Source organism: Fundulus heteroclitus, chromosome 4, assembly GCF_011125445.2.
Source record: "Fundulus heteroclitus isolate FHET01 chromosome 4, MU-UCD_Fhet_4.1, whole genome shotgun sequence".
Lineage (NCBI taxonomy): Eukaryota > Metazoa > Chordata > Actinopteri > Cyprinodontiformes > Fundulidae > Fundulus > Fundulus heteroclitus.
Genome location: NC_046364.1, coordinates 27,985,427 through 28,005,644, shown reverse-complemented (window position 1 = coordinate 28,005,644; position 20,218 = coordinate 27,985,427). Strand labels below are relative to the sequence as shown.

The 20,218-nt window shown below is 41.1% G+C and overlaps 1 protein-coding gene across 1 annotated transcript; it reads left to right on the top strand.

The window, feature by feature from the left end:
• The first annotated feature begins 13,602 nt into the window (after positions 1–13,602).
• On the top strand, positions 13,603–19,591 carry LOC105924362 (cytochrome b-c1 complex subunit Rieske, mitochondrial). Its single transcript, XM_012860207.3, has 2 exons — positions 13,603–13,860; positions 18,659–19,591. Exons 1-2 carry the CDS (start codon positions 13,650–13,652, stop codon positions 19,267–19,269), a joined length of 822 nt encoding a protein of 273 aa, XP_012715661.1. The 5' UTR covers positions 13,603–13,649; the 3' UTR covers positions 19,270–19,591.
• Positions 19,592–20,218: the final 627 nt, after the last annotated feature.

Below are 20,218 nucleotides of genomic sequence, written 5' to 3'. Positions count from 1 at the left end.
TCAAAGTAGCCAATGACAGTTTCACATATCTTGGAGTTCGAGTTACGCATAGGTATGAGGACTTATTTAGTGCTAACTTTTCTCCCTTGCTGTTGAAAGTTAAAGAAGACTTTGAGCGCTGGTCCTTACTTAAACTGTCTCTGGTAGCTCGAATTAACTGTGTCAAAATGAATGTTCTCCCCCGTTTTTTGTATCTTTTTCAATGTGTCCCAATTTTTTTAACCAATTCCTTTTTTGGCCAGGTAGATTCTCTTGTTTCAGATTTTCTCTGGGAGGGGAGGGTCCCTAGATTGTCTAGACAATACTTACAGAGACCTAAGCCACTTGGGGGGATGGCCTTACCGAACTTCAGGTACTACTATTGGGCTTCCAATATTAGGGTTTTGACAGCATGGCTTCGTCGTGGCCCGTCCTCTCCTGACTGGCTTGTAATGGAGACGAATTCGGCAAAACCGGTGTCTCTCGCAGCTCTATTGTATTCACCAATTAAATCCTCGACTGTTGCTTACACAAAGAATAACATAGTTAAAATTTCTCTTAAGATTTGGACTCAATTTCGGCGTTATTTTGGTCTACAACCCCTTTCTCCATATGCTCCTATCGCAAACAATCATGTCTTTTCTCCCTCTCTCACAGACAAAACTTTTGTGATCTGGTCAAACCTTGGCATTCAGACCTTTAGGGATTTATTTATTGATGGTATCTTCGCTACTTTTCAACAACTCTCTGCCAAATTTACCCTTCCATCTCGAGATTTTTTCAGATTTTTACAGGTGCGCAGCTTCGCTCATAGTAATTTTTCCTAGGCTGCCTGGGGACTCTGACCTTGACTCCTTGCTTTTGCCCATTCCTAGGCTGAAAGGATCTATTTCAATCCTTTATACCCGCATAGCTTCGATCCGCTCTGAGTCTCTAGGATCAATCAAGGCCCTCTGGGAGGAGGATATAGGAGAGGCTATCTCTGACGAACTTTGGTCACGTATCTTAATACGGGTACATAAGTCTTCTATATGTGCTAGGCACTGTCTTATTCAATGCAAGCTTGTGCACCGCGTTTACTATACCAGGGCTCGTCTGTCTAAATTTTATAACACGGTTTCCCCAGTGTGTATTAGGTGCCAACAGTCCCCTGCGAACCTTATACACACGTTTTGGTTGTGCCCCCAGCTGAAGAGTTTTTGGACTGAGATATTTGTTGTTATATCAGAGGTGGTCGGCAGAAAAATTGATCCGAACCCCCAGAGTGCTTTGTTTGGGGTGTTTTCGGGGCCATCTTCTTTGTCCTCTTCCCAAGAAAATTCTTTGTCCTTTATGACCATTATTGCAAGAAGGATAATTCTTCTTAAATGGAAATCGCCACAACCTCCTTCTTTCATACATTGGTTGAGGGATGTGGTGTTTTTTCTTAAGCTTGAAAAAATTAGGATGTCACTACGGGGTTCCTCTGACAAATTTGCAGAAATCTGGCAGCCATTACTGCGATTGATTGGTCAGGTTAATTTCCACTCTGTCCCAGTCTAGTCCTTCGTGTATGTATTTGTCTGCTCATCCTGTCTTTTTTACTTTTTATTTTTTATTGTGGATTTTACTTTTCTTATGATTCCATATTTACTTTCCTGGGTACAAACTGTACTGTACTATTTCAAAACATTTTTTCTTTTTTGTGGGCGTTTCCTTTTCTTTTTATGACTTTTTCTTATGGCCTGGGAGTGATTGGACGTCGTTTTGTTGTGCTTTTTGTTTTGTTCTTATGACTTAAGGGAATTGTATGGTTCGTTTTATATGTATCACATTGCAAATGTATGGCTATGCAATTCCTGTTAAAAAACCAAATAAACAAAGTTTGTAAAAAAAAAAAAAAAGGAAAAAAAAGAAGTTTATAGACTGAAGAAAACAGGGGGATAAGTAAGAAAACAATTTTAAATATAAGTTTTTATTATTTTTAATTGTGTGTGTTTTGTTGGTTGTTTTTAGCCTTTTTACCCAACATAAATACTTTTAATGTAACTTCTTAATGGAGCTAGGAAGGCTACAAAGTGCCTCATCATGTAGCAAAAGCATAACAAAAAAGAATCAATGTATTTTGCTTACAAGAAATGCACAGTGATTTTAATAATGAAGTTGACTGGTCCAGAGAATGGAAGGGAGAAACTTATTTTTAGTCATGGCAACTCACAGAGTTCTGGGATGGTTGTTTGCACCTGTGATATTTTTTTGATTGGTTTTGCTGTTCTTATATCTCTTTCTGCAGGTGTAGAAGCAGACTCCGAGGATATTATCTTGCACCCTCTTTTTCCTCTAATATGGGTTGCACATGGGTAAATGACTTGCACTTATATAACGCTTTATCAAATTCGACGACCCCAAAGCACTTTACACTACAGTCAGTCATTCGCCCATTCGCACCCTGACGGTGGTGAGCTATATTAGTAGGCACAGCTGCCCTGGGGCAGACTGAAAGAAGCTAGGCTGCCATACATTGGTGCCACCAGGCCCTCTGACCACCACGAGCAGGCAATGCGGGTAAAGGGTCTTGCCCAAGGACACAACAACTGAGAAGGTCAGAGCGGAAGATCAAACTAGCAACCTACCAGTTACAGGACAGCCTCCATAACTCCATTGCCCCTCAAAAAGATTGAATTTGAGTCGCATTTCCCTTCAGTGTGAACGTAGCCTAAGTGTCTCAAGTTAGTTTATAAACATCACTCCTTGAAAAGACAAATTTTAAAATAAAATCATATGTTTAATCAATCAATTTAACGCACAAACTTTGTTTTTTCTGTATAGATCTGCATGCACTATCTGGGCTGGTCTGTTTCTGCAAGCATCTTGTAGTCAAAGTCTGACTCTGCATGCTTCGTCTGGTCAAGTCAGTCTCTGCCTGCAGCATCTGGTCACCTGACCTGCTGTCATCTTCTGGTCAGCTGCCTTCATTCATCTCCTATTCCTGCCTACCTGTCCCATATGCCGCTATCACACATTGAATAATAAAACTTTTAAACTCTATGTTGTGTCGGCTTGAATATCGGGTTCTTCTCTACAAGATCATTATACACAGCACACAATTTCCCTTTATAGGTCACAGCTGTACCAGGTTCTGCCTCATGTTCTGCCCTAGACACGGCCACTTGTTAAAAATGAATCAGCTGCTAATTTTTTCATCATGGTGACGTGGTAACCACAGAGAAAATGTAAAGAAAATTTGGGAGAATTTCACAGAGAGGCATTTATCAAATTCGTAAATCAGAGGTAAAAAAAAACAGATGTTGCCCATAGAACCTAGGCCTGGGTATTGTTAGGAACCTCACGATAATGTTGACATTTTTAAAATATTTATTTTCAAACAAAGTTCTGTAACATCACCTTTCTGAGCAAAGAAACAAACTTCTTTCTGTAATGTGCTTAAAGAAGAAAACTGTTCTTAAACAATAAAAAATAAAGTGCATGTAAAATAAAATTAGGCATAGCTTATCTCTTGAAAGTCTAATATAAATAAAAATGCATTTCAATAACATCTGTGCATATCAGTGCAGATTTAAACCCAAATCATAGGGTTGTATTCAATGGAATTGCACTGAATAAGTTTAGTGCTTGTAAACATTCTTAGCTTTTGAACATGTAATGATTAACCTCTAATTTTTGAACATATCTTGAACTGAACTATAGTACTGTAGCCAGAAATAAAGAATTGTACTGTAACAGTACATTTCCTAATTTCTGGTTACAGACTAAGTAGGCACGTGGAGATTCTTGTGCAGAAAAAGCAGCTGATCCACATGCTCAGGCTTCAATGCTCTTCTCTGGGCTGTGACTATGTCACCTGCTGTGGAAAAGATCCTTTCAGCAGGTACACTACTGCCTGGGATGCAAAGGTACCTTTTAGCTTGGCATGACAACAAAGGGTATTTCCCCTCATGCTCTCTCCACCAGTTGAGTGGATTTGTGGAGAGTGGCAGTGGTTGTACCTCCTTGTAACGCACCACCTCATCCAATGCCTTGGCATATGTGGTTCTCGACACTGCTACTGGAGTTGTATATGCGCTTCCAAAAAGATCAGCCAGAGCACAAGAGTCCCTTGTTTTGACCCTAGCCCTCCAGCTAGGGTCAAAACCAAGCTAATCTAACCTGGGTGGGTGGAGGGAAGGTTGGATGGCGGGCTAAAAAACAAAAACTACCCACTCAGGGCAAACCAAAAGGGGTTTCTAACAATCCCTGGTAAACAAAACAAAGAGCGTGTAACCGACGCTGACAGGCGAACATCGCCACAAGGCAAAACAAACAAGACAGGTGCACGACAACGCCAGAGGGCCAAGACAGGCGTATGACAATGCTAGGGCTCAACACACGTAAAGATAGCTGGAGCACGACTAACGTGCGGATCGCCAAGGGGGAAGGAACGGGCGTGCGGAAACAGCAAAGGGAAAACCTGCCGGGGCGTGAGGGAAACGCCGGGGCGCAAGGGAAGCAGGAACGTCTAAAACACCAGGGAACAAGAACAGAGGGCATACTAACACGCCAGGGAACCGAGAACAGAGGGCGTCCTAACACGCAGGGGAACCGAAAACAAAGGGCGTCCTAACATGCCGAGGAACTAAGAACGGAGGGCGTCCTAACACGCCGGGGAACCAAGGAGCCTAAGACAGAAGGCGTCCTAACACATCGGGGAACCAAGAAAAACGAATATGAAGGGCGTTCTAACACACCGAGAAACAAAGAAAAATCTAAACGCCAGGAACTAGAGGGTGTCCTAATACGACAGGAAACACGAAATCGAAATACCCAGAGACAGAGGAACTAGGAGAACAAAACTAAGGAAGCTCGAACCAGCCAAAGCTAAGGAGCATGAAACAGCTCAGAACCAGGGGTCAGAAGTCTAAACGAGCGCTAAGACCTAAGGAATGCTGGAACCTAAGAGCGCAGGACAAAAATAAAGAATCAAACCAAGAACTAGAAAATAAAGGCAAAAAAGAGCAGGGATAACACAAAAGAAAAACTAAAAAAAAAAAACTAACCAGAGCACAGCAGACTTCTCAGGGACACCTGGGCACAAAGCAGAGCTTCTCCAGGGCAGCTAGTCAGGTTAGCAGTTCTTGGGAGGCACTAGGACACAAATCACAGCTTCTCCAGGGCAGCTAGTCAGGTTAGCAGTTCTTGGGAGGCACTAGGACACAGATCAGAGCTTCTTTAGGGCAGCTAGTCAGGTTAGCAGTTCTTCAGCAACACACAGCAAAGTTCAGAATCTTACAGAAAGTCTGGCAGAACTAACCTTAAATAAATAATTAAATACAGTAAAAAAAATTAAAAAAAAAACACAGCAAAAACTATTTTAGGAAGCTGCCGGACACTGCACTCTGGGGGCTGAGGAGCGGCCTTTCAGCACCTGCAGGGAGGTGTAGCCACTTTCCCTAGGTTATATGAAAATGCAATGATCGGAGTCTAAAGCGGCATATTAGACAATCATCTTCCTTGGCCAATAAATATTTGATCCCTGAATCCGTGTTTCCCCCTAATTCTCCCATCTTCAAGGTCTTCCAACCGTGCTGATGCATCTACCGCGCAGCATTATACCTACGCCAGGATCCTGTTTGTGGATTTCAGCTCTGCCTTCACCACAATCATGCCAGCTCTGCTTCAGGAGAAACTCTCCCAGCTAAGTGTGCCTGACTGATCACAGACTTCCTGTCTGACAGGAAGCAGCACGTGAAGCTGGGAAAATATGACTCTGACTCAGGGGTGGACTGGGACAAAAAATCGACATGTGTAATACCAACTGTGCAATACCTTGAGGCCAGGTTAATGGAAATTAGTGAGAGTGGACACTTAAAATACTTCCAAAATCTTAATTTATTAACACTGTAAAATGTAAACTCCACCACAGCACAGCAACAATTCTTAGATCAGAGAGAGAGAGAGAGAGAAAGAGAGGTGTCACGGTCAATCACACATATTATCACGTTACATCATCATAAGAAGTTATTGTAAGTTGCTCATCAGATCTATTCAGTCTTCCAGATACTGTAGGGTAACATTGGACTACTGTGCACTCACTGTGTAAAAAAGGATGCCAATGACAACATGAACCAGAGAAATGCCTCACTTGTCATCATGGAAAGAAAGAAAATATATAATAACATAATATAAATTTTTATTTACTCAGTCATTTGTAATAAGTATTTTATTTGTCTAATTTCCTAATTTTTTATCATATTCTCTTTAAAATCGCAGACTTTTCGCTATTTTTCATGTAAATCCTTGGTGGCGCTTCATAGCGAAGCCGGTGAGGCCGCAGCGAGCTTGGCCTCCCCTGGGATTGCGCAATCCCATGTTAACTGCGCTGACTTCCATTCTGTGAATGCATCTTCCTGTCTCTAGATCATAAATTCAGTTGTGATTTTCCACAATTTAATATATGTGGATTACGAATTGTGTTTTGGTCATCAAACTGTGTGCAGATAACATGTTTTCGTGGTGCTGGCCGATCAAAAACAGCAAAGAACTGGTTGTAGGTGAGGCCGGCAGTTCCTTGGCCGCTAGGCAGGGGGCGCTCAAGGGGCACCGCTCGTGATCCCCAAATAGTAGAGTCAAAACAAGTTATTGATGTTTTATTAGCGAGTTTTGCTAAACAAGTGGCACTTAAAAAGACTCTAAACATACAGCCGGAACAGGACTGGTGAAGGAAGGCTTTCCTCCCTGGCAGTGAGCTCCACTGAGACTGAGAGACTTTAAAACTGAAGAAGATAAAGAGAACTTTTACCGGAAAATGATGATATTTTTGTTCAGAAAAAGCGCCGCAGGGACTTAAATTATAAGTAGAGGTAAGATAGCGATACTTATTCATGTTTTGTTTTTGTGATAAAAACAAAACACATTTTTTTAAATCACATAATCAATATTTTTCCATGTATCTTGGTGAATTTATTTGGCTCAATCAGTCTCCTTTAGCACTTTGCAACGAGTCTACTCTGTAGAGTGTATATATTAGTAAATCTGACTAATGACGTCAGTGCCTCACCAGCTATGAACTCTACCGCACGTCACTGACTACAACCACCACTATATTTTACATCAGACACCGGAGCAGATGAAGGGCCTGCTGTTGGGAACATGTCAGTCAGTTTGACACATTTCGCAGCGTCCGTTTAAAGAACTTGTTTCTTTTTTTCGCGCAGTTTCTCTGCGCCTCCCTTGCGTTTCTTATCCATTACTACTGTGAACACCGCTGCACAAAGGTCCACATGGAGCGTGAAGGTGTTTTTCTACTTTATGATTGGCCTAGCCCTTTAGACTGTCAGGGATGATAACCAATGGGCTGCAGTAGCCTGTGGTAAGGGCCGGATGATCGGAACAGACTCTTGTGCTGCTGATTTTATTTTTCTTAATGCATTATGCAAATATAACGAGGCCGATATAATAATAATAATAATAATAATAATAATAATAATAATAATACATATTATTAATATGCATGTCGGGTCTGCCGGCCCAAACAGCACGTCGGCCCACCGGGAAAATGCCCGATACGCCCGATTACCAGTCCATGCCTGCTCTGACTCACAGCTCATCAGCACTGGTTCCCCCCAGGGCTGTGTTCATACTTCTGTGCTCTTCTCCCTGTTCACCAACAGCTGCACCTCCAGTCATCACTCTGTTAAGCTTCTGAAGTTCACGGATGACGCCACTCTCATCTGACTTATCTCTGATGGTGACAAGTCCGCCTACAGGTGGGAGGCTGACCATCTGGTGACCTGGTGCAGGGAGAACAACCTGGAGCTCAACGCTCTAAAAACACTGGAGATGGTCATGGACTTCAGGAAGAGCTCAGCCCCAGCTACTCCCATCACCCTCTGTGAATCCACCATCGACACTGTGGAGTCTTTCTGCTTCCTGGGAACTATCATCTCCTAGGACATAAAGTGGGAGCTGAACATCAACTCCCTCACCAAGAAAGCCCAACAGACGATGTACTTCCTGTGGCAGCTGAAGAAATTCAACCTGCCAAGGGCAATGATGGTGCACTTCTACTCCTCCATCATTGAGTCCATCCTCACCTCCTCCATCACCATCTGGTATGCTGGTACCACCGCTAAGGACAAGGGCAGACTGCAGCGTGTCATCCGGTCTGCAGAGAAGGTGATTGGCTGCAATCTTCCATCTCACCAGGACCTGTACGCCTCCAGGACTCTGAGGCGTGCAGATCCTGCAATCCTGAAGATTGTGGCTGATCCCTCGCACCCCAGTCACAAAATATTTCAGACACTTACCTCTGGCAGGAGGCTGCGGTCCTTCAGGACCAAAACCTCACATCACAAGAACAGTTTCTTCCCATCCGCTACCTGCCTTATCAACAAGGCCAAGAGCCACCCGTGACACTGCCTGTCTCCCTCCCCCGTTCAGGATCTACACGCTACACCAACAGAGCATCTCCAGACCTTCTGCATTACATTAACACACAGTCTACTGTGTATATAGCTCTAGATTCTGTATATATATATTTTGTTTTGTCTGCACCATCAACACCAAGTCAAATTCCTTGTAAGTGCAAACCTACTTGGCAATAAACTTGATTCTGATTCTGATTCTGCGCAAGTGTATTAGACTGTTTACAGCAATTAAAGTAGTTGCTGCACACCTTGTGACAATAATCTGTAAATCTTTGTTACACATCACCCTGTTGATAGTCAGGGAGAGGAAGGTGATGTTAGGAAACCCGATGAAATGTGAAGACTTTTATTCAAGATTCAAGGCTTATGGGATTTTTTTTTTTTTTTTAAGTCCTTTTGTATAGTTATGTCTCACCAGTGCAAGTATGAATAACACTGCAGTTTTGAATGCTTATGATAAAGTTGATCAATGATTAAAGTCTAATATGGAGTGAAATTGAATGTCTGAGAAGAATCATGATACAGTTTGGCTGCATCTGCATCGCAATTTCCTTGTCTTTAAAATGAGCGCACGCCTGGGTCAGAGTTGTCAGGAGGCAAACTTCTGTGACGTCTTTTTTTTTTATTTTTTTATATAGATCCCAACCTTTGCATGGAAAGTGACGTATGCACATTTCAGGCCCTGTTTTGTGCATTCACAAGCTTTATAAATGAGACCCCAGGACTGGGAAACAATGCTCTATAGAGCACAGCAGAGCCTATGAAGCAGGTCCCCTGTTCTGAATTAGTCAAGCTACTTTAACCTCAATTCACATTCTTTAAGTTGAACTTTGGTTCTTTAACTTAAACAAAATATTATTTCATCAAATAATGTTTTGTTTAACTCAGGATTCGCATTGTGAATGGATTGAAACACATGCCAAATGTTTTTCTAAATTAGTTAAGCTAAGTTAACTCCATTCCATACTTTTTGAATCAGAACTGCAGTGAACAAGGATTCACTGAATTATTCTGATTATGATCAACCACTTTTGTTTTGGCTTTTGTTTGTTTTGTATGTAAATAGTTCCTTAGCTTAGTTTCTTTTTATATTTGTTTCGCTTAGTAGTTCAGTTAAGTTTCACTAGCCTAGTAGAGAGGATTTGTTAATCGAAATATAGTGTTGATTCAGATAAACAGTATTATATAGTGATGTTCTCTAGATGTTAATTTTATTTCTGTTATTAAGTTCTTGAACTTGAAAAGAAGTTGTCACTCCCTTATTCTATGTGTGTGCAGAGTTTGCTGTTAAAAGATCGCTAGTGCTCAAATTCATCCTTTTCAACCATTGTCCTGATATCAGTTTAAGAGCTGATCATCACTAGACAATACTTAACAGACAGAGAGTTATTTAATAAACATTAAATAGCTTTAAACTGTGTATAATTGCACAACACCTCTCTGCCAGCAGGTGATTGTCGGGAGCAATGTCAGATGTGCCCTTCTGAAAAGAAAGTGGCAAGAACAGACAACATTTTTGACAGAGTCCTAAAGTGGTGTACATAACTTTCAAAGGTATATTTAACATGTTATTTGCAATAGCTATTGTACAATCATGCTTTAAATCCATCATCAACCCTGTTTTAAAGATCTTTGTGGTAAATGTTCTCCCTGGATTTTTCCTCTGATTTTAACATAATCAACCCACAATAGGTATTATGCAGCAGAAATGCAGATCAATATGCAAGGAGGTACATCGCCAAACGTAGGAGCCTTGATAACATAGAGAGGCTTGCTTTTACCTCTTTTGATGTTACCTGTATCCCAGCGCGGTTATGTTTGCTTGTTCTTAGATGGCTTACCTTACTATCAATGGTTGCTGAATAGCCAAGAAGAGAAAGCATGAAAAATATATATATATTTTTTATTTCAAACAATATTTCAAGGTGGAAATTAATACTCTCACTTGATTCAGTATATTTGACTAAATAAAACAGCACTGAGGATGCTTTTGTGGTCTTTTAGTCAGTTGAAGCTACATGCACGTGGCCAGAGCGGTCCTACCAAGCACAGCTCCCTTTGCTCCAGAGTCTGCAGAGTTATTCTGCATCATTCAGCTCACTCGCCATGGGACTCTACCTGTGGCCCTTCATTATGACCCCATTCAGTCAGCCCAGCTTTCTGCCTGCTCTGCTCCAATGCATTGCCTCAACTCACAGAACCGGAAAAGAGCCACAGCAACATCTAATCATAGCCGCTTCACTGTTTCTGCCGTCTGCTGAGATGATTATGTCTATAAAGCCAGAGAGTGGAAAAAGTACAGAACAATGTGTTCACTAGAGAGAGAGAGAGAGAGAGAGAGAGAGAGAGAGAGAGAGAGAAACATGCCATATGGTCAACTTAAATCTCTCAAATGAATTATTTGTGTGATTGTGGATTTACAGTTCTTTAAAATCTTAAAACAAAGATATGTAATCTTCAGTTGTGTCAAATGAGCTCGTCAGCTAGATAATGTGACCTCAGTTCATTATTTCATGTTTGCCAAAATGTGACAGCTATTTGTGTAAAAAAATAAAGTCAAAACAATGTATAATGCAGTTTTGTTACAAAGAAAGTAGATATGCTAGTACAAAGGTATCCTCTCCTCATCAGGTCTTAATTTAAATTAAATTCAAAAAGACTTTATTTACCCCAAGGGGAAATTAAATGTTGATGTAACTAATTTTGTCAAGTAGTTATTATAGATGGTGATGGCTGTTGGCAGGAAATATATCCTGTAGCTGTTTGGTTTTCAAACCAATCTGAAGAAGCCTTTGACTGAAGAGACTCTGTTTTCCAATGAAGAGGAAGTTCAGGATTGTCCATAATTTTCTTGATTTTGTGCAAAATCCTGAGTTTGATCTAATCCTGTTTCTCATAAAGTCTACAATTGTCTCCTTTGTTTTGTTCATATTCAAGATGAGAGGATTGTTCCCACACCAATCCACCAACTCTCTGTACTCAGCATCTTGTCCATCTCTGACAGACCTGACAACTGCAGAGTCATCTGAATATTTACGTAGATGACAGAAGTTAGACCTGTGCTGGAAGTCTGAAGTGTACAGAGTGAAAAGGAATGGTGAGAGGACAGTCCCTTGTGGTGCTCCTGTGCTGCTGACCATCTGGTTAGACACACAGTCCTTCAGTCTCACAAACTGTCGTCTGTTTGTCAGGTAGTCATTGATCCAGGCGATTATTGAGGCCTCCACTTGAGTCTTCTGGAGTCACAATGCTGCCAGATGACAGTGGGTTTGTTGAAGCAGGCATATGATGGTGTCGTCAACTCCAACTCCATAGCAAAAAGCAAACTGCAGGGGATCCTGGTATGTTCTGGTTTGCTTACATAAGTGGGCCAACAGTAGTCTCTCAAAGACCTTTGTGATGTGGGATGTCAGGGCAACGGGTCTGTAGTCATCATTGATGACTGATGGGTGAGTTTTCGTTGGTACCAGAACCAGACAGGATGTCTTCCACAACAGCGGTACCTTCTCTCGGGTCAGGCTTAAATTAAAGAGATGCTGCAGAATCCTGCAGAGCTGCTCTGCACAGGCCTTCAGGACTCTGAGGCTGACACCATCTGGACCTGCAGCCTTGTTCTGGTCCTGTCTCTCCAGCTGCCTCTTCACCTGAGTTCTAGAAAAGGAAAAGAGGGAGGGGGAGGGAGCAGCAGCATCTCCTGATTTGGGTGAAGACAAAGTAGTGGAAGCAGAAGAGTACATGATTGAGGTAGAGGATAAAACATCTGAGGCGTGACAGGAAAGCTGTGGATCAAAGAGATTACATCAGCAGTTTCATCATCATCCAGGTGACCAAGTACTCTACTCACACCAAGCAATAGCTTCTAAGGACCCTGGACAGTGACGGGTGGGCCATTGATTTGCATGACTTAGAATGTGTCTAGGACAGGGGTCGGCAACCTGCAGCTCCGGAGCCGCATGCAGCTCTTTGATCGCTATGATGCGGCTCAGGTGTGGAAAATAATTATGTCGCGGAGCCACAGGCAGTCGTCAATGCTGGCTGACCAACACTCCTCCTCACCAGTTGGTGGTGGTAATGCACACTAAAAAGACTCACCGTCAAACTCAAGAAGAAGAACTGGTAGTTCACTGGCTGCAGTGACATAAACACAGCAAGGCGGAGTTGAGGCGGCATTTTCAAATGCTGCTTTTTGTTTTAGTAAATTCTTCAAATGACAAATACGGTGACCTAAAATAGCATGGAGTCATTGCTGAGGGTGAAGAGAGCTAAACAGCAGGGTAAGAGTCGTTACTATCTTAAGGTGACCAGATTTCTGAAATCAAATCTGGGGACATTTCTTGCTCTTGATCTCCTCTCTACCTGAAAGATGAAAAAGATCCATTTGTACAGAACCTGTTATTTGTAAATAAATCGTATTACTTGAAGTGGTCTCTGTGGATGACTCTGTATGTGGGTCAAGCAATTAAACCTGAACATGTCAAGTAGACAACAAAGGAAAGGTGGAGGAGTGGCAATTTTGTTTAGTGATTCACTAAAATGTAAACAGGGGTTTCTGGGAAATTTTGACTGTTAAACATTTGGCTCTCCAGGTAAAGAGCCCGGCGAACTATGTTTTTGAATGAGTACAAGCCTCCTAATCTCCCATCTGTGTTGATTATGACTGTTTAATTATTGTAGGAGATTTCAACTGTTGTCAACTCTGAAGACAGAGGTGCTGTGGGAGCATGTATGTATGTATGTATGTGTGTATGTGTGTGTGTGTGTGTGAGTGTTCTGTTACTTTTCATTTCTTCTTAATAAATGCAGGGCTTGACATTAATCTTTCTCTTCATTTGCCACTAGTATTCTTCCAGCTTTGCTTGACTTGCCTTGTTTTCTCAGTGGAAGAAGTAAAGATGTGGGCCACAACTTTAAGGACCCAATACAGTAAGCTTCTGAAAGCCAAACCCAGTGGGAATGGGAACAAACCACTGACAAGCGAAAATGGCTCATGACACGTGCCTCTGAAGCAGCGTATATGTAGAGCTGATTATTACCTGCCCCTTGTAGTTTTATGTCTATTTATAAGCAGTTTATGTTATGTGGCAGTTGTTCTTCCAGTAATGATTTACTTACAGACACTTAGAGGAAAAAAGGACAAGAATTAAACGCAATGCAGTGGATTTCTTTGCGCTCACTGTTTCGTAATTTACCTCACGTGACTATTTAGTGACGTTAACGCGTAGTGTACGCAGGCGCGATACACAAGGTCGTCTCGGCAGCAGTGAAAGCATGATGTCCCTTGCTGCCCGATCGGGGGCATTTTCCCCTTACCTGCAGGCTACAGCATTTGCTGTTGCGGGGCCCCTGAAACCTCTGGTACCAGGCGTTGTTGTAAAGTCAGAGAAGTTTCTGATGGACCCCAAAAAGCCGTTCCTGTGCCGAGAGACGCTGAGCGGTCAAAGCCCGAAGACAGGCCCCGCTGTAACAGTTAGCATCAACGGTGAGTCCTGCCGCTGGTTTTACCTCAACTGTCTGGGAGATATCTAAAAAACACAGATGGACACGTATTCAGATATGTGTTTCAAGACAGATAGTATATGTAGCAGAAGGATACGCTGATAACCAACTATTTTTTTCGAACTGTTTTTTTTTTAGATCGGAAGTTGGCTTTCTTGTTTCTATAGTTAGCTACCGGTTAGCACAAGTTAGCACAAGTGCTATGAACAGCTTCGCTTCTCGAAGAAAATGTTAGCAACATGCCCCTTTGTGACCAAAGGGGCATCTTCCTTAAATGCATAATGTATAAAGTCACGTATCTTATCACTTAAAATACAGATTTGAAATTATCAGATGCTTTCATCCGTGTTGTCTCAATGATCAGGCTAGCTAATGCTATGTAATAAACATGGTGTCAAAATCAACAAGAGTTGTATTTCAAAACAAACGATTTCATCTGATAGACCATGAAAATGACTAAGATCATGGGTGCAGACCAGCTGCAGTGTTGTTGTTGTTGTTGTTGTTGTTGTTTTTTAAAGTATTTTAAAGTGATTCCGGGTATTCTGGAATGGTTTCTGTCCCTCAATTTACATTGAAACCAACATAAAGACAATAAAATTGCTGGATTTAAGTTTTGTGCGTGTCAGCATAAAATGTTCAGCAAACAATGTTCTGCTTTCTGAGTGTTAGAATAAAAGTCAGGTAATTGACCTTTATTTGTCCTTTTGTCCAGCCCATACTCGGAGAGCATGAAGCTGTGAAATTAAGACATTCAGCAGAAATTATTTTTGAAAGGACAGCATATGAACAAAGACCAAATCAGTTAGGCAAGGTTGTTCGTAGAGCAGATTTCAGTAAAAAGAATTCACAGTGCTGTGCACAGTGCAACATAAAAAATAAGACATGCTGTGGAATAGTAGCAGCAGGTCAAGATAAGTTGGACTACAGGCTTAATTTAATGATGTTTCAGTTGATATGTATGTATATAAACTTGAAAGCTGGTTTAGAAAAAAGTCAATACATTTTCAGGGACCATAGGCGACCAATATTGTAGGTATGTTTACTTGACATAGCCTCATAAATTCTTAAGTGGTTAGAGCATTGCTTTTGTGTCACGGAGGTTCTGGGTTCCACTCCCACACACTGCCGCTCTGGGTCCCTGAGCAAGACTCTTAACCCCAGATTGCTCCCTGGGCGCCGCACAGTGGCAGCCCACTGCTCCCCAAGAGGATGGGTTAAATGCAGAGAACAGATTTCATTGGACTGCGTGTTGGAATGACAATAAAGATTATTATTATTGTTATTATTATTAAACTGTCGCTGCAGACTGACTGGTAGTATCGTCGTTATTGTCAGTTTAACATTAGGTTTCTCTGTATTTCTGCATGTATTCATTGTTACAAGGTTTTACTAGTCCGCGTTAGCATTTGTGACTAATTCAATGAGATACAAGCTCACAAAGTGCTAATGAATGTTTTATTATTGCCTATATTAAAACTTCTTGTGCATTTTCCAAAATCAATGCTGGTTAGACACTTGAAGGACAAATTAAGACATTTAGCTCTATTCTTCTAGCCTACCACATGGAAATTCAAAGATCCAAATGGAGCACATTGAGTCAGACCTGAGTTAACTTACAGTAAATGGAAGACTTATGTATGTTATGTTATGGTAAAACATAAGCCCCTTTTACACTAGATCTGTTCAATACAGTTTTCAGCACCGCTGTGACTTTTTTTTGTCCGTGCTTTCTGACAATATCCAGAGAACAGTTCATCTAAAGAGCGACATCAATAAAATCCAGCAAAATATAATTGTACTATTAACAAACCATAAACCACGCCTGAAAAAACAAAACAAAAGAAAAAAGACACTTGAGCCTTCTATACACAGATGGACGCAAAGTATTTACCGTATTTTCCGGACTATAAGTTGCAGGGTTTTTTTTATAGTTTGGCCGGGGGTGCGACTTATACTCTGGAGCGACTTATGTGTGAAATTGTTACACATTTTTACCGGTATATCATTACACCTGTTATTTTCACACAAAATCGCAAGAAGGCGCCGTAGAAGCGGAAGTGCCGCATCTTCTACCTCCGGAGTTAACGGAGTTATTTGAAAGTGACACGAGGATGAAGATTTCACTGGATTTTAGTTATTTGGAGTGACACGGGCGCTTTGGTTAACTTCTTCGTTATTTATGCTATAGTTATCTGAATAACTTTTAATATGTTATGTTAACATACCAGGCACGTTCTCAGTTGTGTCATGTAGCATAAGCTAACCGTACAATTATTCAGCCTGTTGTTGCCTCCGTTCAATTTTTATTTAAAATTGCCTTTCAAGATGACATCTCTGTTCTTGATGTTGTATATTATCAAATAAATTTCCCCCAAAAATGCGACTTATACTCCAGTGCGACCTATATATGTTTTTTCCTTCTTTAATATGCATTTTATGGCTGGTGCGACTTGTACTCCGGAGCGACTTATAGTCTGGAAAATACGGTAATAACCTAAATCAGATGGGTGGATTTTAGATGCAGGGGAAAAAATACATGCATCTAAAATAGGGATACAAGTTATTTATGAATAAGTTAACTTAAAGTTTATTGTTAAACTGATTAATTGATAAAGTGTCGCTTTTCTTAAAAAACCCAATTTTCTCTTGTATCAATAGGGTTTGTCCATAACATGCACATTATTGTATTTTAACAGTTCATTGAGCCACCTGTATTAAATGTTGACTGAATAAACATAAAATTGTGGCTTTCTCACATTTTATTTATTCTATTAGGTTACTGAACGTTCAAGTTCAATAGAATAAAATGTATGAAACACTAATAATCCCCATGAAAGCCCTCACTATCAACTGTGGTTTTGGCGTGTCTTTTTCTATCATGCCTGTGCAATTTCTCAGTCTCCGGGTCATCGCAACAGCAAACAGGCTTCAAACCGACTGTCTTAGAATGCTGCTGGAAGGACGAGCCTCCATGTCCTTTAAAACAGCAGCGCTCCAACTGCAGGCTGCTTAGTGCAAGCTGCCAGAACTGACAAAGACTCCTGGATAGGAGTTGACTCTGGCTCTGCCTGATTTAAAAGTGTCACAGCTAATGTTAATGAATTTGTCTTATTGGCAGTAGGTAAACAAGCGGGCTCACCCACTGCTCCCCCGACTTAGAAAAAAAAGTGTGTTTTGACTATTACTCCGTGACATGTGATGTTATTTAAATGAGTTGTAAGCATAGACAAATAGAGATGGGCAGAAAGTGGTTTTGAGGGTTTTGGTGATTAATATAAGACACCCGACCCATCACTCCCTATGTATGAAACACTAATAATCCCCGTATTGACCATAAGGTGAGCTTTTAACTTTATCACCAAAGGTACTCTGCCATTCTTAGTATCGTTGATACTGGTGTGTAGAAATTATTCAACGATGTAGCGGAGCTCAAAGGGGGAGCTCAGAGAGCTATCCATCAAGCTAATAACGGCTAGCATTAGCTTTTGTTGTCCGGAAGGTTTACAACTTCCCTGATGCAGATTGAAGACCTTTTACTGACCTTTTTGTGTCGCTCAAAAACACCTGTGTGCTTTTTGTTTTTCTCGTCTGTCTACAAGGGAAAGTTTCTCGGAACAACGCTTTTGTGTTCATCTTGTCTACACTATAGGGTCTCGTGTTTTCTTCTGGCTGTTTTCCACATCTTAGCAGACTTGATGACTTCTAGCAGCAGCTTATTATTTTGGTCAGGTGTGTGGCTGCAGAGAGGAGATTTGGACATATGTGAATGGGTCATTGAGGGAAACCCTGCCTAAGGTGTCGGTCAAAGAGCCGTTAGGCTGATTAATAGTCTGCGTAACGGCCTAATCACAACATCATTTTGACAACTGACTGGGCTGGCGATAATCCTAGAGAAGCACCAGACCCAACAAGGCAGCTATCAAAAAAGAGATGCAACTAATGATGATTTTAATTATTGATTAATTTGTCATTCATTCTTACGATTGATCAATGAATCGGACAAAAAAGCTGTTTTATTTCCATTTGTTTTTTCCAAAATAGAACATTTGGACTGACGGAGCAAATGAGCGCACAAAAAACAAGTTGCTAATTAGGTGTTCTTTTATAATGAAATAATAAAAGTATTGTGGGCGTGACATTTCTTTTTATAATATGCCTTGTATTGATCTATGGAATATTCTCTACAGTAAATTTTGGGTTTTCATTTGCTGTAAGCCTAAATCAATCATAATCAAGTAAAGGCTTGAACTTTTTAACTCTTTTCATTGGCTCTATATGAGTTTCATTTTCTGAAATGAGGAACAAACAAAATTATTATTTTTTTAACAATATTAAAAATTTGAGACATCTTTGAAGACGCACAGCAAAGTGACTTCACCTAAATCTGTCCTAATTGTAATACATTTAATCAAATGACCCTGGTAATTTGAAAAAGTAATAATTTAACCTATTCATTAATGTTTTGGCATGTTTCAAATATTTTGGTCATACTTGACAGTGCATAGTCATTCTTCTGGCTATTGTGCTCCGTACAATCCTAAAGTTTCACTCTGAACAAGTGTAAGGAGCCAGGACATTACCAGATTCGGATAGACTTATACAAAATAATCCATCTGTTTGCTGTGGAAAGTTGTCAGACTTGATTTTCTTGACAGATTCCTAAATTGAAGAAAATTTGTTTTAGCCATTTGCAGCTGAAGATTGTGTAAAAGTGTGATTCTTGTGTGTTGGCTTAATGAGCAATGTTCAGCTTAACTGATGACTGATTGTTTCTGCAGGGTGTGCAGGAGTCAGGTTCGCCCACACTGACATCAGAGTACCAGACTTCTCTGACTACAGGCGTCCAGAGGTGCTCGACCCCCACAAGTCATCCCAAGCAAGCAGCGAATCCAGGAGAGCCTTCTCTTACCTGTTTACTGGAGTTACTGCGGTAGTTGGCGTCTATGCTGCCAAGACGGTGGTGACCCAGTTTGTTTCCTCCATGAGTGCCTCGGCCGACGTCCTGGCTATGTCAAAGATCGAGATCAAGCTGGGTGACATCCCCGAAGGGAAGAACATGACCTTCAAGTGGCGAGGAAAACCACTGTTTGTACGTCATCGCACCGACAAGGAGATCGAAGCAGAGGCTGCCGTGAGCCTTTCAGAGCTCCGAGACCCCCAGCACGACAAGGACCGGGTCCTCAACCCCAAATGGGTGATTGTCCTTGGCGTGTGCACACATCTGGGCTGCGTGCCCATCGCCAATGCTGGAGAATACGGAGGTTATTACTGCCCTTGTCACGGCTCACACTATGACGCCTCTGGCCGCATCAGAAAAGGCCCCGCCCCTCTCAACCTGGAGGTCCCATACTATGAGTTTCCAGATGATGAAACGGTCATTGTGGGGTAAACAACCGTCACAGACAGGTGACTTAATCCTACACTTTTCAGTCTGTCCCAAATCAAAAGGCCGCAATAATCACAACTGGGACGAAGAAGACTTCAGTCCTCAATAGAAACATCTGCCAGTGTTGGTTATCGTTTAAATTCAAGTTTATTGCCCCCATTTCTCTCTAATGTATAGTTGGATACTTGAAAGATCACATTCTCTCTGCTTATTCTTATTTGTTAAATATAATGTAAATGTAAATTAAGACCATGGCTCGTCACGTGTTGTAGTCCATCCTCTGTTGTGCTCAAGTGTGGCCAATAAAGATTTCTATTTTATTTGACTGCTGGGAGTCTGTGCTGAGATTTTACAGAGAATACCTGCTTCAGACATGCTTCGACAGACAAGCACATGTTCAGAGAACATCAGGAATTATGACAAAAATATCTGCAGTGTATTGTGTACAAGGAATAAAACATGAAGTCTGTGTGTGTATGACACACACACACACACTGGAAACTTCTAGTGAAGATGTCCTGAGGGATAATTCACTGCAAAAAGGGACTAAATAAGTAAATTTTTCTTGAAATCATTGTATTTGTCCGTGATTTCAGCAGGTAAATAAGATTATTTGCCAATGGAATGAGTATTTCGACCCCTAAAATAGGATATTTAGATATACTGCACTTGAAATAAGATGGAGATGAATTGTTCCTATTTTAAGTCCTAAAATCTTTTTCCATCGGCAGAGAATCTTATTTAGCTGCTCAAATCATGGACAAATGCACTAATTTCAAGAAGATTTTACTCACTTTTAGCTCCCTTTTTGCAGTATAAACCTTAAAGCAGCTGGTTTGGCATACTCTGCAGCTTTTAATAGTTTATCAAACGCCACGTTTATCATACATTTATCAACTTGCATGGCTGAATCTGTTGGTTTTAAAATGGCAAAATGCTTATGTGAATGTAA

Excerpts from the sequence above, each read along its gene's own strand:
- LOC105924362 (XM_012860207.3), top strand. The coding sequence starts at position 13,650 with ATGATGTCCCTTGCTGCCCGATCGGGGGCATTTTCCCCTTACCTGCAG. Across the intron at positions 13,861-18,658 it reads TGTAACAGTTAGCATCAACG|GGTGTGCAGGAGTCAGGTTC; the intron begins GTGAGTCCTGCC and ends TTGTTTCTGCAG.